At 40.8% G+C, this 20,404-nt stretch overlaps 1 protein-coding gene across 8 annotated transcripts; it reads right to left on the bottom strand.

Annotated features, from left to right (window-relative positions):
• Positions 1 to 225: 225 nt before the first annotated feature.
• IL31RA (interleukin 31 receptor A) lies at positions 226 to 20,132 on the bottom strand. Of its 8 annotated transcripts, XM_082241875.1 has the most exons (18): positions 19,829 to 20,132; positions 18,269 to 18,343; positions 17,800 to 17,981; positions 16,768 to 16,856; positions 15,640 to 15,930; positions 15,292 to 15,409; positions 14,334 to 14,545; positions 12,773 to 12,930; positions 12,124 to 12,277; positions 11,094 to 11,173; positions 8,436 to 8,658; positions 7,630 to 7,812; positions 6,552 to 6,653; positions 6,146 to 6,292; positions 5,092 to 5,232; positions 3,894 to 3,987; positions 3,521 to 3,587; positions 226 to 1,644 (listed from the first exon to the last, which is right to left on the bottom strand). In XM_082241875.1, the coding sequence occupies exons 3-18, from the start codon at positions 17,835 to 17,837 to the stop codon at positions 1,171 to 1,173; spliced, it is 2,571 nt and encodes an 856-aa protein (XP_082098001.1). In that variant the 5' UTR covers positions 17,838 to 17,981; positions 18,269 to 18,343; positions 19,829 to 20,132; the 3' UTR covers positions 226 to 1,170. The 8 variants fall into 8 exon arrangements, with proteins under 8 accessions (XP_082098001.1, XP_082098002.1, XP_082098004.1 ...); XM_082241876.1 differs by lacking the exon at positions 17,800 to 17,981 and having other exon boundaries at positions 18,225 to 18,343; XM_082241878.1 differs by lacking the exon at positions 17,800 to 17,981.
• Positions 20,133 to 20,404: the final 272 nt, after the last annotated feature.

The raw sequence follows: 20,404 nt of genomic DNA, 5'->3' as shown, positions 1-20,404 counted from the left end.
AACCAATAATGCCAAATAGCTACAAATGGACAAGTAAGCTGAATGAAGTTGGACTGCTGTCATGATTCCTCTACTACAGGAAAGGCTGAAACCACAACTTGGCTAGTTTTCAAATTCTTCGGCTAAAAACATTTTTTTGCCAAACCTGACAAGTCTTCCCATATGAGAAGGTACATGAGATTCAAACATCCAATGTGAAATGGGAGTGGAATGCATTTTTTTCCCCATTTACCTATATGCAAACCAAGTAACATAAGACTCCACAGTAAGGTAGACTGAAACAATGGAATATTTGTACTATGTACGTTTTGGTATCTATCCAAATAAGGTACCATATCAGTCACTTGAATAGGATTTTTGCCTAAGGAACCTTAATGCTTTTACTTTTCTTTTTACTTGGTTGTATACAACCCATTGTATTTTAAAGTCATACCCAGAGGAGACCCACTGAAACTTAAGTCTTTTGACTTCAGTAGATCTATGCTGAGTATGACCTTGTGGGATACAGCCCCATGTTTATTATTGTTTCCTTTGAAGGAAATTCCATTTAACTTTTCAATTACATGCTTTGATTCCTTCCCCCTGCCTATTCAGCTATGCCCCCATGCTTACCAGGTAGGTATGAAATATTAGGGCTAAAATCATTATAGGGTTTTAAAAAGGTGCTCGAGTATTCTAGAACACTTTGAGGATTGTGAGCATTTTCAAAAATATGTTTTCAATCCTCTGGTGTCAAAGCTTCCCAGTTGACTTTCTCCCCACATTCTGATGGCCACAGAGGTTTGGGATGCAGAGAGATCGCCACCCCCTCCATCTCTGATCACTCTTTCTTTGGGTAGAGGGTGTGGGGGAGAAATATAGTGCCTCCATATGAATTACACTACTTTGTTTTTGCTAATGAACAGTGGACCACGGAAAGCCATCAAATGCCTGATGCCAATTTAAAATAGGACGGAGAACTTCATGTCCTAAATAATGGTCACAGCTAAACAGAGTCTGCAACACTCTCCTTGACTCAGGCAGCAGCAGCAGCAGCATCATGCTTCTTTCAGTGAATCATAGAACTGTAGAATTGGAAAAGACGAGGGTTATCTAGTCCAACTCCCTGCAATGCCCAACGTGGGACTCAAACCCCTGACCCTGAGATTTAGAATCTCATGCTCCATTAAATTACTCTGAACAGGGCTTTGAGAACAGTTTAACTGCATCCAGTGCCACATAACACTGTCCTGTTACAAAAACTGGTTGGCCTTTTGTTCCTTCTGTATTTTGGCCTAAGAACTCTCTTGTATGGACCGAGTTCTTCAAATATAGGTTGAACTCAGTTTTCTCCTTCAACTCTGGCTGATCTTGAACTTCGTCATCTCCATAATCTCTAGAATCCACTTTTGGAGCTGGAATTGGTGGATTCCTGAAATCATGCCCCAAAGAGGTTGATTGTGCAAGAGGTACTATAGCTTCATGTTCTTCACTACACAAAATCTCATGGTTGGCCATCAAGAAGTCTGAGGTAACATCAGTCTGGTTCAACCAGGTTTCAAGGGTCAGCGAGTGTAATTCATCATGATCCTTTCCACAAGGATCTACCCTCAAAACACTGAGTGTCTCATTCTCAGAGGGTGAGTTTCTTAGCATTGTCTTCTCCTGGGAGGGGAAAAAGAGAAAGAAAGAGGATGTAATTAAGTTCCTCTTGGGTCTTTACCAACAGGAAAAAAATGATTAAGTCTCCAAAATTTGCAGAAGCTTTGAAAGTGTAATTTCCTCCAATGAGTCCTTCCCTTTTGGAATCTTGCAAATGAACTACAAGTAAGACTGCAGATGAGCAACTGTCCATCTGTTACACTCATAATCTCACATTCTTTGAATGATCCTCAAAGTAATATGAGTGCAGCCTGCTTGCTAATAATCAATAACATGGAAGCAAAAAGGAAAAGTCTCATTAACAAGTCTGTTCTATCCTCCTTCATTCTAAGGAGCAGATGCTGCCTGGTGACATTTTCCATCCACTTGAGTTCTCAACCCCACTATAATATGCCCTAGTCCAGCCTGACTAACCTTTTGTGGCCCTAGAATCACCTCTCTCAGGGAAAGGCTGGAATCAAAATTCAATTTTGTTTACATTTTAATGAGAAGCTACCCAGTTCACATTTCTCAAACAAATACACAGATGTCCTTAGAAATTCACACTTGTCCAAATTTTGCAATGCAGTTTGCTAGTCAAGTAATGTGTACAAAAATGCATATACAGTGGTACCTCTGGTTGCGAATGGGATCCATTCCGGAAGCCCGTTCGCAACCTGAAAAGAATGCAACCCGCATCTGCGCATGCACGGGTCATGATTCGGCACTTCTGCGCATGCGCGTGACGTCATTTTGCACGTCTCCTCATGCACAAGCAGCGAAACCCGGAAGTAACCCTTTCCGGTACTTCCGGGTCGCTGTGGGACGCAACCTGAAAACACACAACCTGAAGCAAACGTAACATGAGGTATGATTGTACTAGGGTAAAGTGTGCATAAAAATGCACACATTGTTGAATATAATATGCAAAAATGCATTATATTGGGGAAATTGCTTACAAAAATGTGTATATTATTCAGAACTGCTTACAACAATGAGTTTATTAGGGGAAATTCACAATGAAATGTTGACTAATCTTAATGAGGTTTTTAAATTATTTTTTATTGCAAATTGCTCTAAAGAAATGTAGAGAACTGAATCTAAGATTGGAAAAATTTACCCATCCCTTTATGAGGGCCACAGTCCAGCAAGTAAGCATGGTCAATGCATGTGCATGAGCCCACCCCATTCCATTTGTCGGGGGGCTGGGGTTGCTGGAAATTCTGCCTTTTACTTTGCACTGAATGGTGTCTCTAAAAGCCTGGAATTAAATAACACTCTTCTGTAGAAAGTGATCTCTAACAATCATGCAGTAACTCCAGATCAGATCGAAAGACTACCTGTGGCTTTTCCAGCTGAATCAGGCTCACAGGTTAGCCACCCTAGCCATAGACCAGTCAGAAAGAGAGAAATGATAACCATATTTTTATGAATGTTTAAAGCACTTCACATACACTATCCTAGTAATCCTTGCAACCACCCTGTAAGTTAAGCATTATCCTCAGGAAGAGGAACAAAGAGGGGACTCCTGGAAGAAGTAGCCCCCTCTCTTCCCTCTACCACTGGCCACACTTTCCACTCTTCAAGCAAAAAGGGCAAGTGTCTGTTGCTTGCCTTTGCAAGTCATCAGCCGGCAACAGCTGCTACTGGGAGCTGCTAATGCCTAATGGAGAGGGCGGGCAAGTAGTAGTTTGGTGGAGGGGAAGGGCAGGAGGAAACATAAGCATGAAAGGGAGCGGAGAGCAAAGCGAAGTCTCGTGCATGCCCACAAGGGAAGTCAGGTTGCAGGGCAGTGCAATGATCAGGGACAGCCCTGGCCACCACACACATCTATTAGATATTATTTTTCTTCTATTTTCAAACAAATTATCACACTGGATCAGCAAAAATTATTCATTACCTGAAATCCATTGGGAAAACTTGGTAGTACCGGATGTGGGATTTCAGGCCAGCAAATCTTTTTCAACCTGCCAAAACAAAATTTATCCATCTAATACAGGTATTTATTGACACCTATTAACTAGAAAAACCATTTAAATTAAGTTAAAATCAAGCCCCTTTTCCTCCATCATAAGTTTTTAATTTATGTAACTTGCCATAATTCAGTAATATGATTTCTCAGCTCAGGGAGTGGCTCTGCCTGTCCTTTGTAGTGGTTTGTTTTTCAGACACATATTTAACAAGCAAGAAACTTTTTTAAAAAACTATGCTTCCATTTACTACAATGCCTCGTTTTCACCCATATAAAAAGACTTATGCAAACATTTACTCACGTGCGTCTTTTCAGAGCCCACAATAACCCAACAGTTGTTAAGCATAGCATGAAAAATCCAACAATGACAAACAGAAGAAGAATATCTGTCTCACCTAGGAGGGGAAAGAGGAAGGGCAAAATGACTTCAAAATACAAACATCCAAGAATTTTAGGTTATCTCAAAAGTAAGCGCCAATGAGTTCAATGGGACTTACTCCCATTTACTGAACTATACTATATTTTAGCACTTAAAAAGGGGAGAAGGGGCTACAGTCTTGTAGAGAGGTCCCCAGTAAGAAAAAGAAAGAAAGAAATTCCATCAAAGGACTTGTGGTGCATCTTCTTGTTGCACTTTTGACATATATACTGAACCACACAGATGGCTGCTATAGAATGCAACTACATGGGTGTCACACAGCGGGGGGGGGGGAGGCTGTTTGTGTGTAGCAGCTGTGTGTGGCGGTCAGCTTAGCGGGATCCCACCTTCGTTGCCAGTGAAAGTCGAGAGTAGATTTCATGCTCTTTATTCAGCTCATAGTGGTGAGGAGGAATGAAAGTCCCCTCAAAGTATCTTCTTTATATACATTATTTACACAATGGGCTGCACATGATTGGCTAATTCCAGAATTCTCCTGTAGGCCAATCAGGTTGTGGATTTACTTCCATCTGGAGCTGGATTGGGTGGCTCCTGCAGACCAATCATACTGCTGCATTGTTCTAGGACCAATCAGACTGCTGCATTCTGAATCCTATTGTTCTGGGACCAATCAGACTGCTACATTTTGGATCCTATTCAACTCACTACATAACAAGCTTCCTGTCATGATACTGCATATCCTCCCCAGAAAGCCTTCAGCACAGTGCCCTGTCCATACAATTGTGACCTGATTTAGTACTACTAAGCTAGGAGCAACGCAGCAGGGCATGTGTATTTCAAGGAGGTAATAACCTCAGCACTAGAGGAGTGGCCTGTAAGAACATTCTTACATGTATAAAGGAAAAAAAGTGAGATTACGTACAATCACAAGTTGGAAGTGCACCCTTTCTATCAGTTTATGTCAACTGTACATTCTTTCAATCAACAGAATTAAGGTTTCCTGTATTTCACTTTGTGTTATAACAGTGTTGGAGAAATAGGCTACCCTTTCTGAGGCCCAGTTCAACACGCATTAAAAAGCAACCCATGAATAGAATTTTTTTTGCACTGAGTAACTTACTAAGTTTATGGGTGATGAAATCTAGCTCTGTTCCATTGGTTCCTCCAGCCATGGTGCTTGCCATAACATGAGCTGTGTACTTGGTGTTAGCTTGCAAGGATTTAAGGCGGTATTCTAGCACATCAGCACTCACTGTTTCTCCTAATAAGACACAAATTCAGGGTTAAATGTTCATCTGGTCTAGTATATACGAAATTCTTTTAAGCCTGAAGGATCTTCAAGAGCCAGACAAAAGTAAACAGAATTTTTTTTACTACCAAGAGTTATGAGATGCTGCTGCTCAGCAAAATGGACAGCAATGACGCATGTGACAAAATGTAAAATGATATTTTATTAGAGAGAGAGAGTGGAATCTGCAACAAAATACTGTAGTGCATTCATGCCCCCTAAGAAGAGTGATGCAGATAGAAACAGCTTCGTGGTGCAATTCAGGCTTCTTGAGGTTTGTGTTTCAGGAGTTGAGAAGTAATCACAAACACTCTTTTTCTTCCCCCACTGGAAATATGGGGCTGGAGGACTGGCAGCCCCAAGCCTCAGCATTTTATAGTCATATAGCACACACAGTAGTGGGTGTAGCCAAACTTTCTTCAGCAAAGGTTTTCAAACTATGGCACAGTAAGCCAGAAAAACAAAAACAACAAAAAATGAATTCCCCACATGTAATAACAAACTTGTTGACAAAACTAAGTTTGGCACCAGGTTTGAGAACAGACAAACCAAAGGAAACAAAGGGCCATTTAAAAGACAGGAAAAGAATTAAGTGGTTTGTTTGGAATATGTTTGGAAGGTCCAGGGATGGGTGTGAGACAGCAGGTAGCATTCTGCCTCCACACCAAATCACATGGGCCATTTTCCCTGGCAGTTGTACCAAGGCAAACGTGTTGGATTACAAACAGAAAGCTTCCAAATTTTTCAGTTGTTCCTTTCCTTACCAACAATCCATGCCAACATATGGAGGCCACCTGAGACTAAAGAATAGCACTACAGCCGAACACTGCTAAAAAGTGGTATTATGACAGCCTTCTAGCTTTCTGCCTCTTATGTGTATACGTACCCAATTCTTTTCCACCATCAGCTTTGTAAAATATAGTGTAGTTAATAATATCACCACGTCTGTCTGCTTTTTTAATTTCCTCCCACTTTATGGCAGCTTCACTTTTATCAAAATATTTCACCACAGCAGCAGGACCTCGGATCGGGCCTAAATGATGTAGGAAAATAAAGACAACAAAACTTTAATAAAAGAAATGATGTCGTGAATGATGTCCGGTGTTGCAAAATGCATAGCAATGTAGAAAAACAAGTTTCTCAATAACTAATACAGTTTTACATATTTAACAGAACAATCCTATTGGAGGTAGTCGTAGGAAGGCAGAACCCAAAGCAGATTCAAAGCTGACTTATTCAGATAGGATTAAGGGAGACTGATATTTGCCACAGAGGCAGTCGTTTATACGTACTTCCTTCTTGAAAGTAGGTTCTGGTGGAACTCGGCGCTTTTACTTCACCTTTATGTAAGGGATACACTGAAATGTTGTAACATATATAGGGATTGAAGGTTCCTGGAGGGAGGGGAAAGAAGATGCACAGAATGTTACTGCTCTTTCAAGATGTGCAGCAAGACTTTTAATTACACATAACGTAACAGAACAGAACAGAACATAAAACATAACATAACATTCACTCACACAGCAGCAACAGAAAAGCCACATGCCAGAATCAGGACTTTACAAACTTTGGACCTTTCCTTTATGACATATTTTCCTTGCTATATTGAAAAGCAGTATAGACTAAGAAACCCGCAAGGCCCAATTTTTATGTAGGATAAAACCAATATAAATGCAGCAATAGCTATTTTTTAGACTTTTTCTTTCTTAAATATGACTCCTGGAACAGCTGATAACCAGACTTTTTATGGCAATACAGAAATGGAACTAGACTATTTTGAGGAGTTTACATTAAAACAAAGCACCATCACTTGATGGGATATAAACACTAGAAGTAAATAAATGTGTTTCCAACTTGTGGAATTTTTCTCCAATAGATATTATGTATTGCTTGCAGCCAAGGAAATAAGGCTGCACAGTAGTATGTGACAGAAATCCACTCCCTTCTGTCTGTCCCTATCAGAATAGTCCAAATTTTCAAAACCAATAATCTGAAATAGCTCAAGCAATTTCAGCATGGACTATTCTAGAGGACTTTAGCAGTGAAGAACAGCATTGCACCCATGTGCTTACCACTCAGAGATATTTGCTAACATGCAACCAAACGCAAAAGTACATAAATAAATACCCAACTGGAAACTGTCTCAACATAATGCTGTATTGTTTTAACACTCGATTGGGAGCTGCCCAGAGTGGCTGGGGAAACTCAGCCAGATGGGCAGGGTATAAATAATAAATTATTATTATTATTATTATTATTATTATTATTATTATTATTATTATTATTAAACATCTTTAGATAGAAAAAATGGGGAGTGAAGCTACAGAATTAAATACATTGGGTTTAAAAGATAGTCTCCAGAACCCTTACCTTTTGGAAATGCCCAGTTTGTGACATTTGTTATGTATTCCCAAGATCTGTTGTATGGATCTGTCTCCAATTCATTATACCATTCTATAATGTATTCATTTATTTCTAACTCTGAAGTTTCCCATTCCAAAAACAAGTGCTCCTTTAAAGCAGAAGTATTCAAGCTAAGAATCCTTTGGCGATCTAAGAGAATGATTGCTGACATTAGCAGGAATGTTGACTTAAGCAGACTTCAGCAATTCAACTGAATATTATTGTGATTAATAAAATATTTGAGAACAGAAGACAGAAGGAAGCAGAAAGGTATGTAGCAATAGCAATCCTTCCTAAGAAAACCTTTTAACATGATCCCCACAGAAAACAAGGTACTCTGAGAAGCAGTACTCCAGTACAGTCTACATTTTATCAATACAGTGTAGGATGCAAAAATAAATACACAATGAATAAGCAGTGAGACTGCATAGCAATATCCTTGCAGACAGGGATTCAAGTACAAAGAGATGTCTTGGATTAGAAGTCCCGTTTTCTTAATTCTACCTGCACTAAAGTAATACTGCTTACTCAGTATCAGATAAGTCTTGATATTTAGGTGGCTATTTAAGACATTTTTGTTTTAGATGTAGGCTCCATAACTATTTGCTGTTTTGCTCTTTTGCAAGCAAATGCTGCAACCATGTAATTGTATTTTAAAGAAGATCTGAAAGGGGATACACATTTACAAACACAATGACACATATCAACACCCGAACCACAGTGACCTATTACTACATTTTAAAAAATCACACATTTTGATTGCATAAACTCACTCATGCTTTCTTCATGTATTGATGGAATTTTCAAAACAGCCTCAGGAGAATCTCCAGCTATGTTATGAGCAACAACACTGATCAAATAGGCTTCCCCTGTCAATCCGAAATTACTGGAAGTATTTTTAGCGTTGACAGTTTTTTCAAAAGGAGGATTGGTTTTTGTAAAATACTTTATTCTGTAGCTATCTATTCTTCCAGAAGATGGGAATTCTTCATGTTTCTGTTAAAAAACAAAGCAAAATGGGACAGCAGAGCAATTGAAGAAGATACGACTCTTAAGTCTTGTGTGCATTAACCTGAGAAAGCAGTGCTGAACACAATGGGACTGCTGCGCAAACATGTACAGGATCATATACATTGCATAAAAACTAAAATGCAAGTCACACATACACACACCGAAAAGGACAGAGATGGGATCCTCTCTCTCCCTCTATACATATACACATATACTTCTCATGGAATCAGAAAGCTCTGAAATATGCCAACCAGTTTTGAAAAGTTGGTTATCCAATAAGTTTGCAATCCATATACACTTGAGTTTGCATGTCCTGTAAAGGACTGCACTGTTAAATCTGGTCTTGAAATTTATTTCCATCTTTTGCTTACAGGAAGTTTACAGCAAGTGGTTTTGCACTGTACCTTGCGGTCTTGATTCACTTAATACCAGCGATAGGTCAGCAAATCATTACAAATTTATTTACTGTTCTTATTTCCATTACTCTCAGGAAGCAAGGGCAAGCTGCTGTTTCTCAGCTTAATGATCTCCAATCCAATCATTGCATATCTATTTCATCAGATTGACATGAATTTTGCAATAATGCACTAGCAGGTTGCTTTCAATATCAAGGGGATAAATAAATGGCATGCCTATATATGCCACAATACCTACTACTCTGCATAAAAAAAATACTTTCCACCAATTCTGTGCTACTTTGTGAGCCATACTAACACTCCAGTTTTTTGTTTTTCCTTATTTTACTGTTTATATTTTAATGTATTTTATTTATTTCTATCATGCAACACCCTAGAAACTTATTCTCAAGGGGAGCTCAGATATTTTCAGGATAAATACATAAACATTTCCTGTATGTACCCTCCAGGCAAGTTTACAACCTAGTGCTGATTGCCTGGCTTATAGGAAACGGCGCTTCCGTGTAGGACTTTAACACACATCAGTGGCAATGTGTGCTATTGTGGATTTTTGTCTGCAGTCACCCTAATTGTGCAAATTATTTCATTTAATACATCTGTATATTACCTTTCCAATTCATTGTTAAAGGTGTTTCACAGAAAAATAGAAACTTTACAGAAGGCATCAACAGGAGGGAAGGCACGAGATAGTAAAATCTTTTCCCAGAGCCTAAAGGAGAGCTATGTAGGTGCCAGTCAAACTGCCCTTGGGAGGATGCTCCATGGTCAGGGCACCACAAGCCAAGCAGTAGAATCGCAGGCTTGTCCTCCAGTAGCCACCTTTCCCAACTCCAAAGCTGGGGACACTTGGAGCAGCGCAATGGCCTCACACAGATGTACTGCTTTGTACAATCTGGAGCTTCACACAATCTCTGCAGAGTTGCAACACCACTACAACATGTGTGCACTCCCATAAACTACTGTAGGAAGTTGCAGGGTGTATAAGACCAATTTATTTTGAGTCCTCACCCCCATCCTGCCACTTGCTTCTGCTTTTGGCAATTTTTCTCCCAAACATTTATGCAACCATTAAAAAAAACCCAACACCACCAGCCAGGATTCTTAAGACTTCTGTATGATATTGCAAGCTACACTGAAGAATCTCATGAACCAAAGCATGGACCATATTTTTCCAACACCTGATTTAAAAAAGTGCATACACACACATACATTTCCTATGCCAGCCTCTCCTGAATAGTATCCTGGTAAACTAATATGGACACCACCTTAGATAAAGGTAAAGGTAAAGGTACCCCTGCCCGAACGGGCCAGTCTTGACAGACTCTGGGGTTTGTGCGCCCATCTCACATCTATAGGCCGGGGGCCAGCGCTGTCCGGAGACACTTCCGGGTCACGTGGCCAGCGTGACAAAGCTGCATCTGGCGAGCCAGCACAGCACACGGAACGCCGTTTACCTTCCCGCTGGTAAGCGGTACCTATTTATCTACTTGCACCCGGGGGTGCTTTCGAACTGCTAGGTTGGCAGGCGCTGGGACCGAGCAGTGGGAGCGCACCCCACCGCGGGGATTCGAACTGCCGACCTTTCGATCGGCAAGCCCTAGGCGCTGAGGCTTTAACCCACAGCGCCACCCGCGTCCCACCACCTTAGATAATCCACCTTTATTCATGAAAACAAATAATTCCTTCACAGAATTCAGCAAAACAGTTTTTTTCTCAGAGAGATCTTTACTGCAAAAAACAAAGCATCACTGGGAAAGTCTATTCAGAAATCAGAGTAATCAAAATGACAGAGGTGTTTGCCAGTGTAATGGCATGTATATGCATACGAGTTAGAGTGATAAAAAGTACGTAGTGACTCATCTCAAACATGAAAATACCAATTAACATAGTATATAGGCTACTGAGTTGTATCAGAAATAATGTCAGTCAAACCTGACAGCACATTCACCATTCAAATACTAAACCAAAAAAAACCCAGAATCTCAAAGTGTCAATTTTTTTTACCTTCCACAAAAGCTGCACAGTTCTTCTTCCAGTGGGCTGATGCGATTCAAGTACTCGCCACAAGTCTACTTTCAAGGGAGCTATCAAAATTAATACATCATAATTAAAAATATAGAAATAAAAGGCATGAACAGACTACTCCTATAGCCCACCAAGATAGCCACTTCTATGCTGCTGAAAAGCTAGTTAGCATCGTATTCTCATCCTGCATCAAGTGGATATTCAAGAATAGCACAAGAATAGAACACATAACAACTAGTTCTTTGTTGTTATCCAAAACTGGGGAGGCTGTCTATGAACAACTACCCTATCAACTGGGTGCTGGAACACCATGACAAGCTGGCAACACTAAACACATACACTTTCCCTCTAGACCAGTGGTTCCCAAACGTGGTTTTTTTGGCCATGCCCCACCTAAGCATCTCTAAAATCCTGGTCCCTCCCCGCCCCCCGTGACATATGGTTCTTATTATTCAAAGAGTGAACTCCTATTCATGTGGAGGAAACCTAAAAGGCCATTCATTTGCCCCACTTAAAAATGAAATTGCCCCCTGTGGGGCATGTATCTCATGTTGGGAAGCGCAGCTCTAACCATATTCAAGAGTAAATGACTGGAAACAGCAGCAATATCCAATACTAATACTAATACTGAATTATTATTATTATTATTATTATTATTATTATTATTATTATTATTAATACCCCGCCTATCTGACTGGGTTCCCCCAGCCACCCTGGGCAGCTCCCAACAGAATACCAACAACAACAATGAATGATATAACCAATATAACTGCGTGAGATAGCCCTGCCTGACAGATACCCCTTCACTGCCTATCCTATTTAACATATACAGTACAGTATAAACATTCACTGTGGATTCCCTAGAGATGGAATTAGTCGTGGATATATAATAATAATAATAACAATAACAATAATAATAAACTGAATTAACATAAACTGATTCTTTTCTTAAGTTCTGTAAATATAAAACTTAGCAACAGCATCAAACTGTATCAGCATTTTTGCGTACCCTGTTCTTCTGTTGTTCCCATTTTTTCTGCACTCCACTCACTCCAAAACTTTGAGTCATTATGAGCGCACCGAATGTCAACAGTATAGGATGTACAATCCCACAGATTAGTGAGATCAGTTGTTGCGCTGTCTTCTTCCATGAAGTAATCTTTCTAGAAATTGGGCAGAATAACAGTTTTCCTTCAAAGAACACAGCAAATATCATAGGAGGCAAAATATAAATTCCATGGTCTTTCTTTTCATCACTTGCATCCGTATTCTTACATTCATCACCCCCCACCCCAAGTGTGGCTCAGATGGAAAATTCTACTTGCCAAAAACTGGCATTCATTCTTGGCTAAAATAACTGCTTACCGAAAGACAGACAGTACACGTGTGTTTGTGTGTGTGTGTGTGTGTGTGTGTGTAGGGAAAAGTTCAGAAAAGGGCAAACAAACTGATTAAACGAATAGGGAAACCCTCCTTTCAGGAAAAGTTAAAGCATTTGGCACTTTAGAGTTTAGAGAAAAGGCAAGTAAGAAGAGACGTGATGAAACTGCATAAAATAATGCTAGGAAGAGCAGACTGAGAAGATGAGGCCAACATGGGCTACATGCCTGTAGTCATATGAGCTGGAAAAATTGCTACTCACTTACAATTCAACTTACCGTGCCATTTTCCTTTATGGATTTATATCGAATTTGGCACCTCGTATTGTTCTCGGCACTTCGAGGCATATACCGAGGCTTAACCCAATGAACTCTTAGTGTTTGCTTCATCCCTGGAACTGTTTCTATTTTAGTTATCTGAGGAGGATCAGGCTTCACTGGAATTGAGAAAGAAAGCTCTCATGCTTTCAATGCTAACGATTTCACAACCAATCCTACCGGCAGTAGCAAGAGAGATTCTGTTGGAATGGAGAGTGGGGTAGGCGGCACACTTGAACCCCATTGCAGAACTTACATTTCATTTCTAAGCACAGCTATAAAAAGATAATTAAATTACTTCTGTTCGGTGGAGGGGGACTGATGAACCAGATCAATGTGATGCAACACCACTGCCACACTTGGAATTAAACCCAGCTGGGTTGGAGGTAGAGGCAGATAGTTGTTGTTGTTGTTGTTGTTGTTGTTGTTGTTACAGTAGACCCTCTGGATACAGATTTAATTCATTCCGGGGGTCCATGCTCACCCCGAAAAATCCGTAACCAGAGGCGCCGCTTCTGTGTGCACACGCAGCGGGATAGAGCGCTTCTGTGCATGTGGCGAAACCTGGAAAAAGACTTCCGGGTTTGCTGCTTTCGCAACCCGAAGATTATGTATCCAGAGGTACATAACCCACGGGTCCACTGTATTTCAATTTATAAACCACCTTTATCTTCCAAGGATCTCAGGCGGTGTACATGGTTCTCCTCCTCCCCATTTCATCCTCACAACAACCCTTTGAGGTAGGTTAGACTAAGAGAGGGTGACTGGCCCCAGGTCACCCAGGGAGCTTCATGGCTGAGTGGGGATCCAAAGCTTGCTCTCCCAGGTCCTAGTCCAACACATGAACCATTACGCTACACTGGCTTTCAGATGGTGATAGCAAGAGCTGGCAGGTATGAGGGACAGGACCTTCTTAAAGATACAACTGTTATTATGGAACTTCCCTCTCCAAGATATAGAAGCAGCTTGCCCTTTAGTTTTATTTAGGCAGGCACTGTTTTCAGTGAAAAAATCCACATAGGAATGTAGATTTATGCAAAATAGAATTCTTCAGCAGGGTGCTGTCGGTGTACTAGAGAGACTGGGCTGGTACCCTAAATGTTCCTGGTAACTTAAGAGTATTAAAGTATTAAAGCTTGTTGCCTCCTTCTCAAAGCCTAGGAAGCTTCTGATCTGCTTAGGGAGAGAGGTGCAATGCTCCAAGGGGGTCCAAGAGACCTTCTACCATCTTCCCTAAGCCCGCTCGTCTTTGGTAAGGAGGCAGCAGGGCTCCAGTATCCTGTCAGAGGCCTGACAACTCCTTCCCAAAGCCCAGGAAGCTTCTTCCCAGCTTAGAGAGGGAGGCACAATGTTCATGCGCATGGCATTGCCCTGCCCCAATGACTCAAGCTGGCGCCTCTGGCCCTAAATGCTATCCTACGAAATTCTTTAATCTCTGCAGTAGCAAAAAATGTATTGCATAAAAACTGGTTGCTCAAACACAGTCTATTTTTCTCATATTTTAAATTGTTTATAAACTTACAAATCTTTGTAGAAATTATGCAAACAGGCTCTGAGGTTGCTTCCCCCAAGCGATTTCTTGCCGTCACCCGGATACGATATTCCCGAGCAGAAATTGGTTGATTGAATATTGTACATGAATCATTTTGGGTTGAGCAGCTTTGTATCTCATCGCCTACTAATGTTGAAGCCCTTTTCATTGAGCAGTTTTCTTCCTCATTCGGTGCTAACATCCTGTTTGTGAAAAATTCAGGCGGTGGGAAGAAGAAGAAAATTAGTAAATATTTTTGGTGGAAGAAGTGGTTAAGAAGCTCACAATTAGAATCAAATCCAGGACTGAAATATGTTGAGCACAATTTAGAAAAGAACAGTAAAAGGTGAATTATGCTTTTAATAATGACAACCGAAAGTTGAGAACATTCAAGTGCCACAGATTTCAACAGAAGAAATTTAAACCATGTGTTTTTCCCTCCCACAGAAATTAAAAGGATGAAAATGTGTATTTACATGGGTATTTTGATTTTGATTTTTAAAGATCTTTGTATGTATTGGTAACCACACACAGCTGCTTTGAAGATTAAAAAAATGGCAGCCATTTGTACTATGCCACACCACACTATTGGCAACCACTTCATGGCCACAACATGTTTTCAGAATTCCAGGTGTGCCCATGGACCCCAAAAATCTTGGCAACTCCATGTATCATTGAAAGATGACCAGCTGAATGAACCTTGGAGGTTATGGTTGAGGCCATGGAGCAGCACTGCCCAAGCAGATACAGAGACACAGTTGGCCTCTGAGTTTGCCACTGTGTTTGCATCTTGTTGGCTGCCCTGTTTGTGATGAATAGCTATTTAAGATTACTGGGGTAATCCAAAAGCAGTTGAACTAAACATTTGATTAAAGGGAGGAAATGCAATTATCTAACTCACATGCTACACGCTTTGCATAACATTAGCAGCCAACCACTTAGCACTTACTGTTTAGTGAGAGTATAGACTGTTTCAGAGTTCCTCTCATATGTCCATGTGCAAGTAAGAGTTGAGCCACTTTTGTAATAAAAGATGCAGAAAATAATTTCAGGAGGCCGTGGAGGAACTGCAAGCAAGAAAGGCAAAACAATACATTTCTCAGGCATTTGAATGACCGGCTTCATTTGGTAAAAAGACTTTAAACTACTTGGCATCAGTAAAATCTTACAATTTACATCTTTTAAAACATTACACCCACCAGGATCCCATTCTACGTAAATATTGTCAAAGGTTTTTAAGTATTGTTAAACTGCTTAAATCACCCATTTTCAGTTCAAGACTTTTAAGCTTACTTACACCCTGATCTAACTTCAGAGTGAGCCAGGTGTTGCTTTTTAACCGGAGAATCAACAAAACATTTAACGTGAGCTCTTCCATAAGTGAAATTATGAATAACTACTCCAGAGACAGAATCATTGATAATTTGGTAGTTTTCTTCTGCAATCACAACATCATTCAGTGTCCAGATGATATGACTTGCATTTTTATAAGGAAAAAGTTTTTTGCCCAGTCTACAAAAAACTTTCAAGGTAGAACCACTTTCAATTAAAGGGGATGAAGGAAAGATGTGAGCCACAGCATCTCCATCTATTTTTAAAGAAAAATCACTTAGATCAGTTATACTAAAGCAAAACACAAAGCAACACAGCAGTGACGGAAAAATGAACAAAGAAGACACTATTCATGTATATACAGTTCTACTACATCCCTTTAAGAGACTTAACTATTCAATACTACCCCTCATGCTTGAGATACACATGCTTTAATTCCCCGTGTAGTTTTTCATAATAGGGCATATTGGACTTTTCGCCATCATACAAAGACTTAGGAGCCACTTTAGACTTCACACATTTGCCAAACTTCTTTGTGTCATCCAGGGCCAAACTAGACACAGCATAAACAAGTAATATCAGTGTGTGTTTGCTTTTTGAATAGCAGATATGTTTTGGGACTGTAGCACATATGATAAGTGGGTTTTCCTCCCCCACGGTGGTATTAGCAATTGACCATCACCACCTTATTTGGGATTTAGTCCAGTTAATTTAGAAGCTTTAAACTGTTTATACAGTCAAACCTTGGCTCCCGAACGCCTCCGTTTCAGAACATTTTGGTTCCTGGATGCTGAAAACCCGGAAGTAAATGCTCCGGTTTTCGGAAGCTGGGTGTCCAATGCAGCGTCTGCTGAGTGCAAGAAGCTCCTACAACCAATTGGAAGCCGCACCTTGGTTGTCGAATATTTCGGAAGCCTATCAGGCTTCTGGAACAGATTACGTTCGACAACCGAGGTTTGACTGTATATGGATCACCCACCTTCATTCAAGAAAGCAGATTTCCTTACTGCCCATCCTAACTAAATGCTTAATTGGAATTTTCTTCTAAGCTAGTTTGCACTCCAACAATAAGTAGAGAAAAGGTTCAACTTACCCGCTAAACAGAAGTTGCAATGCATGGTTAAGATCCCAAGCATAGTATATAAAAATTTATTTAGAATCATTGTGCGTAGGCAGGAAACACTGTAACAAAATTAAGATTTTTTTTCTCCAACAAAGTCAGCAATGCTGCTGTATTATATAGTATATATTTCTATCTGGTGAGCATACCATTACAGTTAATAATGAAAATAAAATTGTTTTACATATCTTCCCTCAGCTAAATTTCCAAAGGAACCAGAAATCACCATTCTACTATTACTTCACACATTTCAGAGTTGAATCCTGAAAATAGGTTCCAGATCTGAACTTTTGACTCTTTGCTTTTGACAATGTTATTGCAATAGTACAAAGCTTTTGAAATGGGCTTCCCATTTTTTTAGGTCAAACAATTTAGAAAAACCTGCAAACCACAAAGCAGTATTGCCACCATTTGAGCTATGTAGCATTTTGGGCTCCCCCTGCCCACAGTGCTCATGGGTAGTTTTTCAAGAGTACTGCATGTACATATAACAATTATTAAAAACTGACAAGTGCTCATCAGATGCTCTCCTGTCCCCAAGAGTATGCGCTTATTCTTCTACACACTCCTGAAAATAGATCTAACACATTTACGCCCATATGTTCTGAGGTCTATAAATCCTATCAGCAGCACTGGCTCCCAAAGTCCCTGGGATCTTAGTGGTTATAATGATTGCCCCCTCACCTGTTGCTATTTAGCTGACACATCCCATTGGCCCCTCCTGCCTATGTTAGACGACATTAGTAGGATCTACTATGAAACTTGTAGTTCTTGAGAAAGAATGCCACATAGTACAACACACTTCTTTCCGACTCTCAAACTACAAGCCACACAGTTCCAGTTTGCAGATAATATTATAGTTTAAAATAGGCACTGTGGGTTGGACTAGATAACCCTTGGGTTCCTTCCAACTTTACAATTCTAAGATGTAATAAAAGGTCCTTACAACATAATAAAATTTAGTCCCATATGATTAAGCAATTATAAATAAATGAGTTTCCCCACCTTGAGAAGATTGCACTCAGATAAACTGGTTTGTGCATATCTTTTTGGGTAAGATACTTTTGTCATAATAACAGGCTACATCCAGCTAAATCCTATGTAGGGCAGAGCCTTTGAAATTAATATTTGGATTTTTAATTCATTTCAGTGAGTCTACTCTGAGTAGGACTAGCATCCGAGGCAACCTGTGAGAGATTGGGGGGGAGGGAGAGATATATGTAAATTTACATAGCAGCAGGACAAATGAGGGCTGACAGCAAATAAAAAAAAGGATGGGGCAGCTGTATATTCCTGCACTGCAGAGGGTTGGACTACATGATCCTCAACAGGGTCCCTTAGAACTCTACAATACTATAATTCTAGGGGTAGGAGCTATAACTGTCTCTCCCACGGTGGGTCTAGGCACTACTATAATAGACAGATCCTACCTGTTGAAGGCTTTGTTTTAAAGGGACCGGAAATCGTGTTCTACCTGAGCTATACATATATCACGTTTCTGTAGGGATGCTTTGCATTTGTGGAAGGATGGAAGCCACCTTGAGTAAACCTTTTGAGAAAGAATGCAGGGTATCAGTGATAAAAAAGAAACAAAAATTGGGTCAAGCTAGACAGGACATTAGTTGTGTGAACATGATAAACTTAGAATCTTTATTTTGTTATGTTTCCCCTAGGATTTTGCCCTATAGGCAGGTCTTACGTTTCCCCAAACCTGTCTATGCGCCATTGATCTTAAATTGTTTAAGATGCTGTACTTAAAAGGATGGAAAATACTCTATTAATTGACAGCTTCTTTTTCTAGTGTAATGTTAATAAACTGACAGTGCAATGTCAAGCATGTCGACTCAGAAGTAAGCCCCACTGTGCTCAACTGGACTTGCTCCCAAGTAAGCAGGTGTTAGATTGCAGCCTCTCCTGATGCTTCTCCTGTATTCTCCCTGTTCCTTCTCACTTTTCTCAAAATCTGAAATCCTTGTGTCTAATAGGGAAAAAAATCTACTGACAGAGCTGAGCAAAGCTGAGCATATGGAGTACAGCCAAAGTAACAGGGGAATGCGGGTAGAAAAGGCAAGGCAAAAACGGCAGGCAAGGCAAAACGGCAATGTGTGTGTGCCACTGACTCCGCCAAAGCTTAGGCTTCCTGATAATTATGCAATGATCTCTTTTAATAATAAAGGATACCCCAAATCTGGTAACAAAACACGGCACCGAACATCAGGGCCATCTCTGGTTGCAGAATCCTGGGTGATAGAAACATGCCCTTGTGATGCATTAATGCGTTGGCGAGATACATGTTTTGTCCAGGGCTCGGGAGGGGCAGAGGGACCATGAAACTAAGGAATGGGGGCTCCAGATTCCACAGGGAGACATAAGCAAGTGGGAAACTTTGCCTTCACCCTGTTTCTTCCAAGAATCGCCCCTCCCCTTCCTCGCTGCTTAGCCAACCAGCCCCTCCCCAGCCTCGGTTTCCGCACCAGTGCCTGTACTGAAGAGCTGATATTGACGAGAAGCAACTCTCTCTCTTCCCCACCCCACTTCACCCCTTTCACTTTCTTTCTCCTTCTCCCCCAAAGTGTCTCTCTCTCCCTCTTTTTTTCGCCCTTTCGGACTTGCCTACATTACTACGGATTGTGGTGGTGGAAGGTGTCCTTTAGCTGCTGTCGTGGTTAAAAAAATCAGGAGTCAGAAATGCTTCAGCTACTGCAAACTTCTACAGAACTACCAGTAGAACTTGACTTACTATCTGCTTACTCCTGCTAGAAGGCAAATTTCAGTGCAGAACAGACTGTCCACACACTATACCTTAGAAGCACATTCCAATCACATCTCTCTCTCTCTTTCCCTCTCTCATATATGGCAACTTTTGTTTTATTAAGGGTTGCAGGGAACTGGGGTAAACTACAGTGCCCTAAATTCTAAGAGGAGTAGTATGCACTTCAAATGTACTTTAAAAGCATTGCACATGGAGCTGAGAGACATTTAAAGATGAACAACATGCACAGGTGGCCCAGAATAAAGCCCTTTAAAGTCTCACCTGTCCAAAAGTCCTTAAAGAGAATTTACGTCTTCGGTTTGAGGGTCCAGGAACCCAGCGCTTGCAAACTGCAGCCGACAGCAGCATTCAAGCCGCTTCGGGGTTAGTTACCAGGAATACGAAATTGCGAAACTCGACGTCGTTCTCTACCCGGCGGATCTTTCAAGCACTCGAATAAACTCCTCGATTCTAGCTATTAAAAACAACAATACAAAAAACAAAAGGGGAAAACCCACTGAGTTTGGACACTGTGTGAAAAACAGCTTTAAAAAATAATACTAATCCTGGGAAGCGAGGAAGGCGGGCGGGGTGGGTGAGAAGTGTATACCGATGACGGGGGACGGGAGAATGAAAAGTAAAATGCGGTGCTCGAAGCCAAATGACTGTCGAGGGAATAGCTGAGTAAGAAACTGCCTTTTGCGCAAGAAAGACGGAGGAGAGGAAGCCGGGGAAAGAAAGGGAAGCGAGAGGAGCGGCTTCTTTTCGGTTGAAACTGCCAGGAAGCAAAGCGGGGAGGGCGGGAAGTGCCAAGCGAACCAGCGAGAGGAGCTTAGCGAGGCGGGGAGAAAGCAGCGT

This window comes from Podarcis vaucheri (genome assembly GCF_965113315.1).
Source record: "Podarcis vaucheri genome assembly, chromosome: 11".
Taxonomy (NCBI): Eukaryota; Metazoa; Chordata; class Lepidosauria; order Squamata; family Lacertidae; genus Podarcis; species Podarcis vaucheri.
Note: the sequence above shows the minus strand (reverse complement) of the source record. Positions and strands in the feature narration are given on the sequence as shown.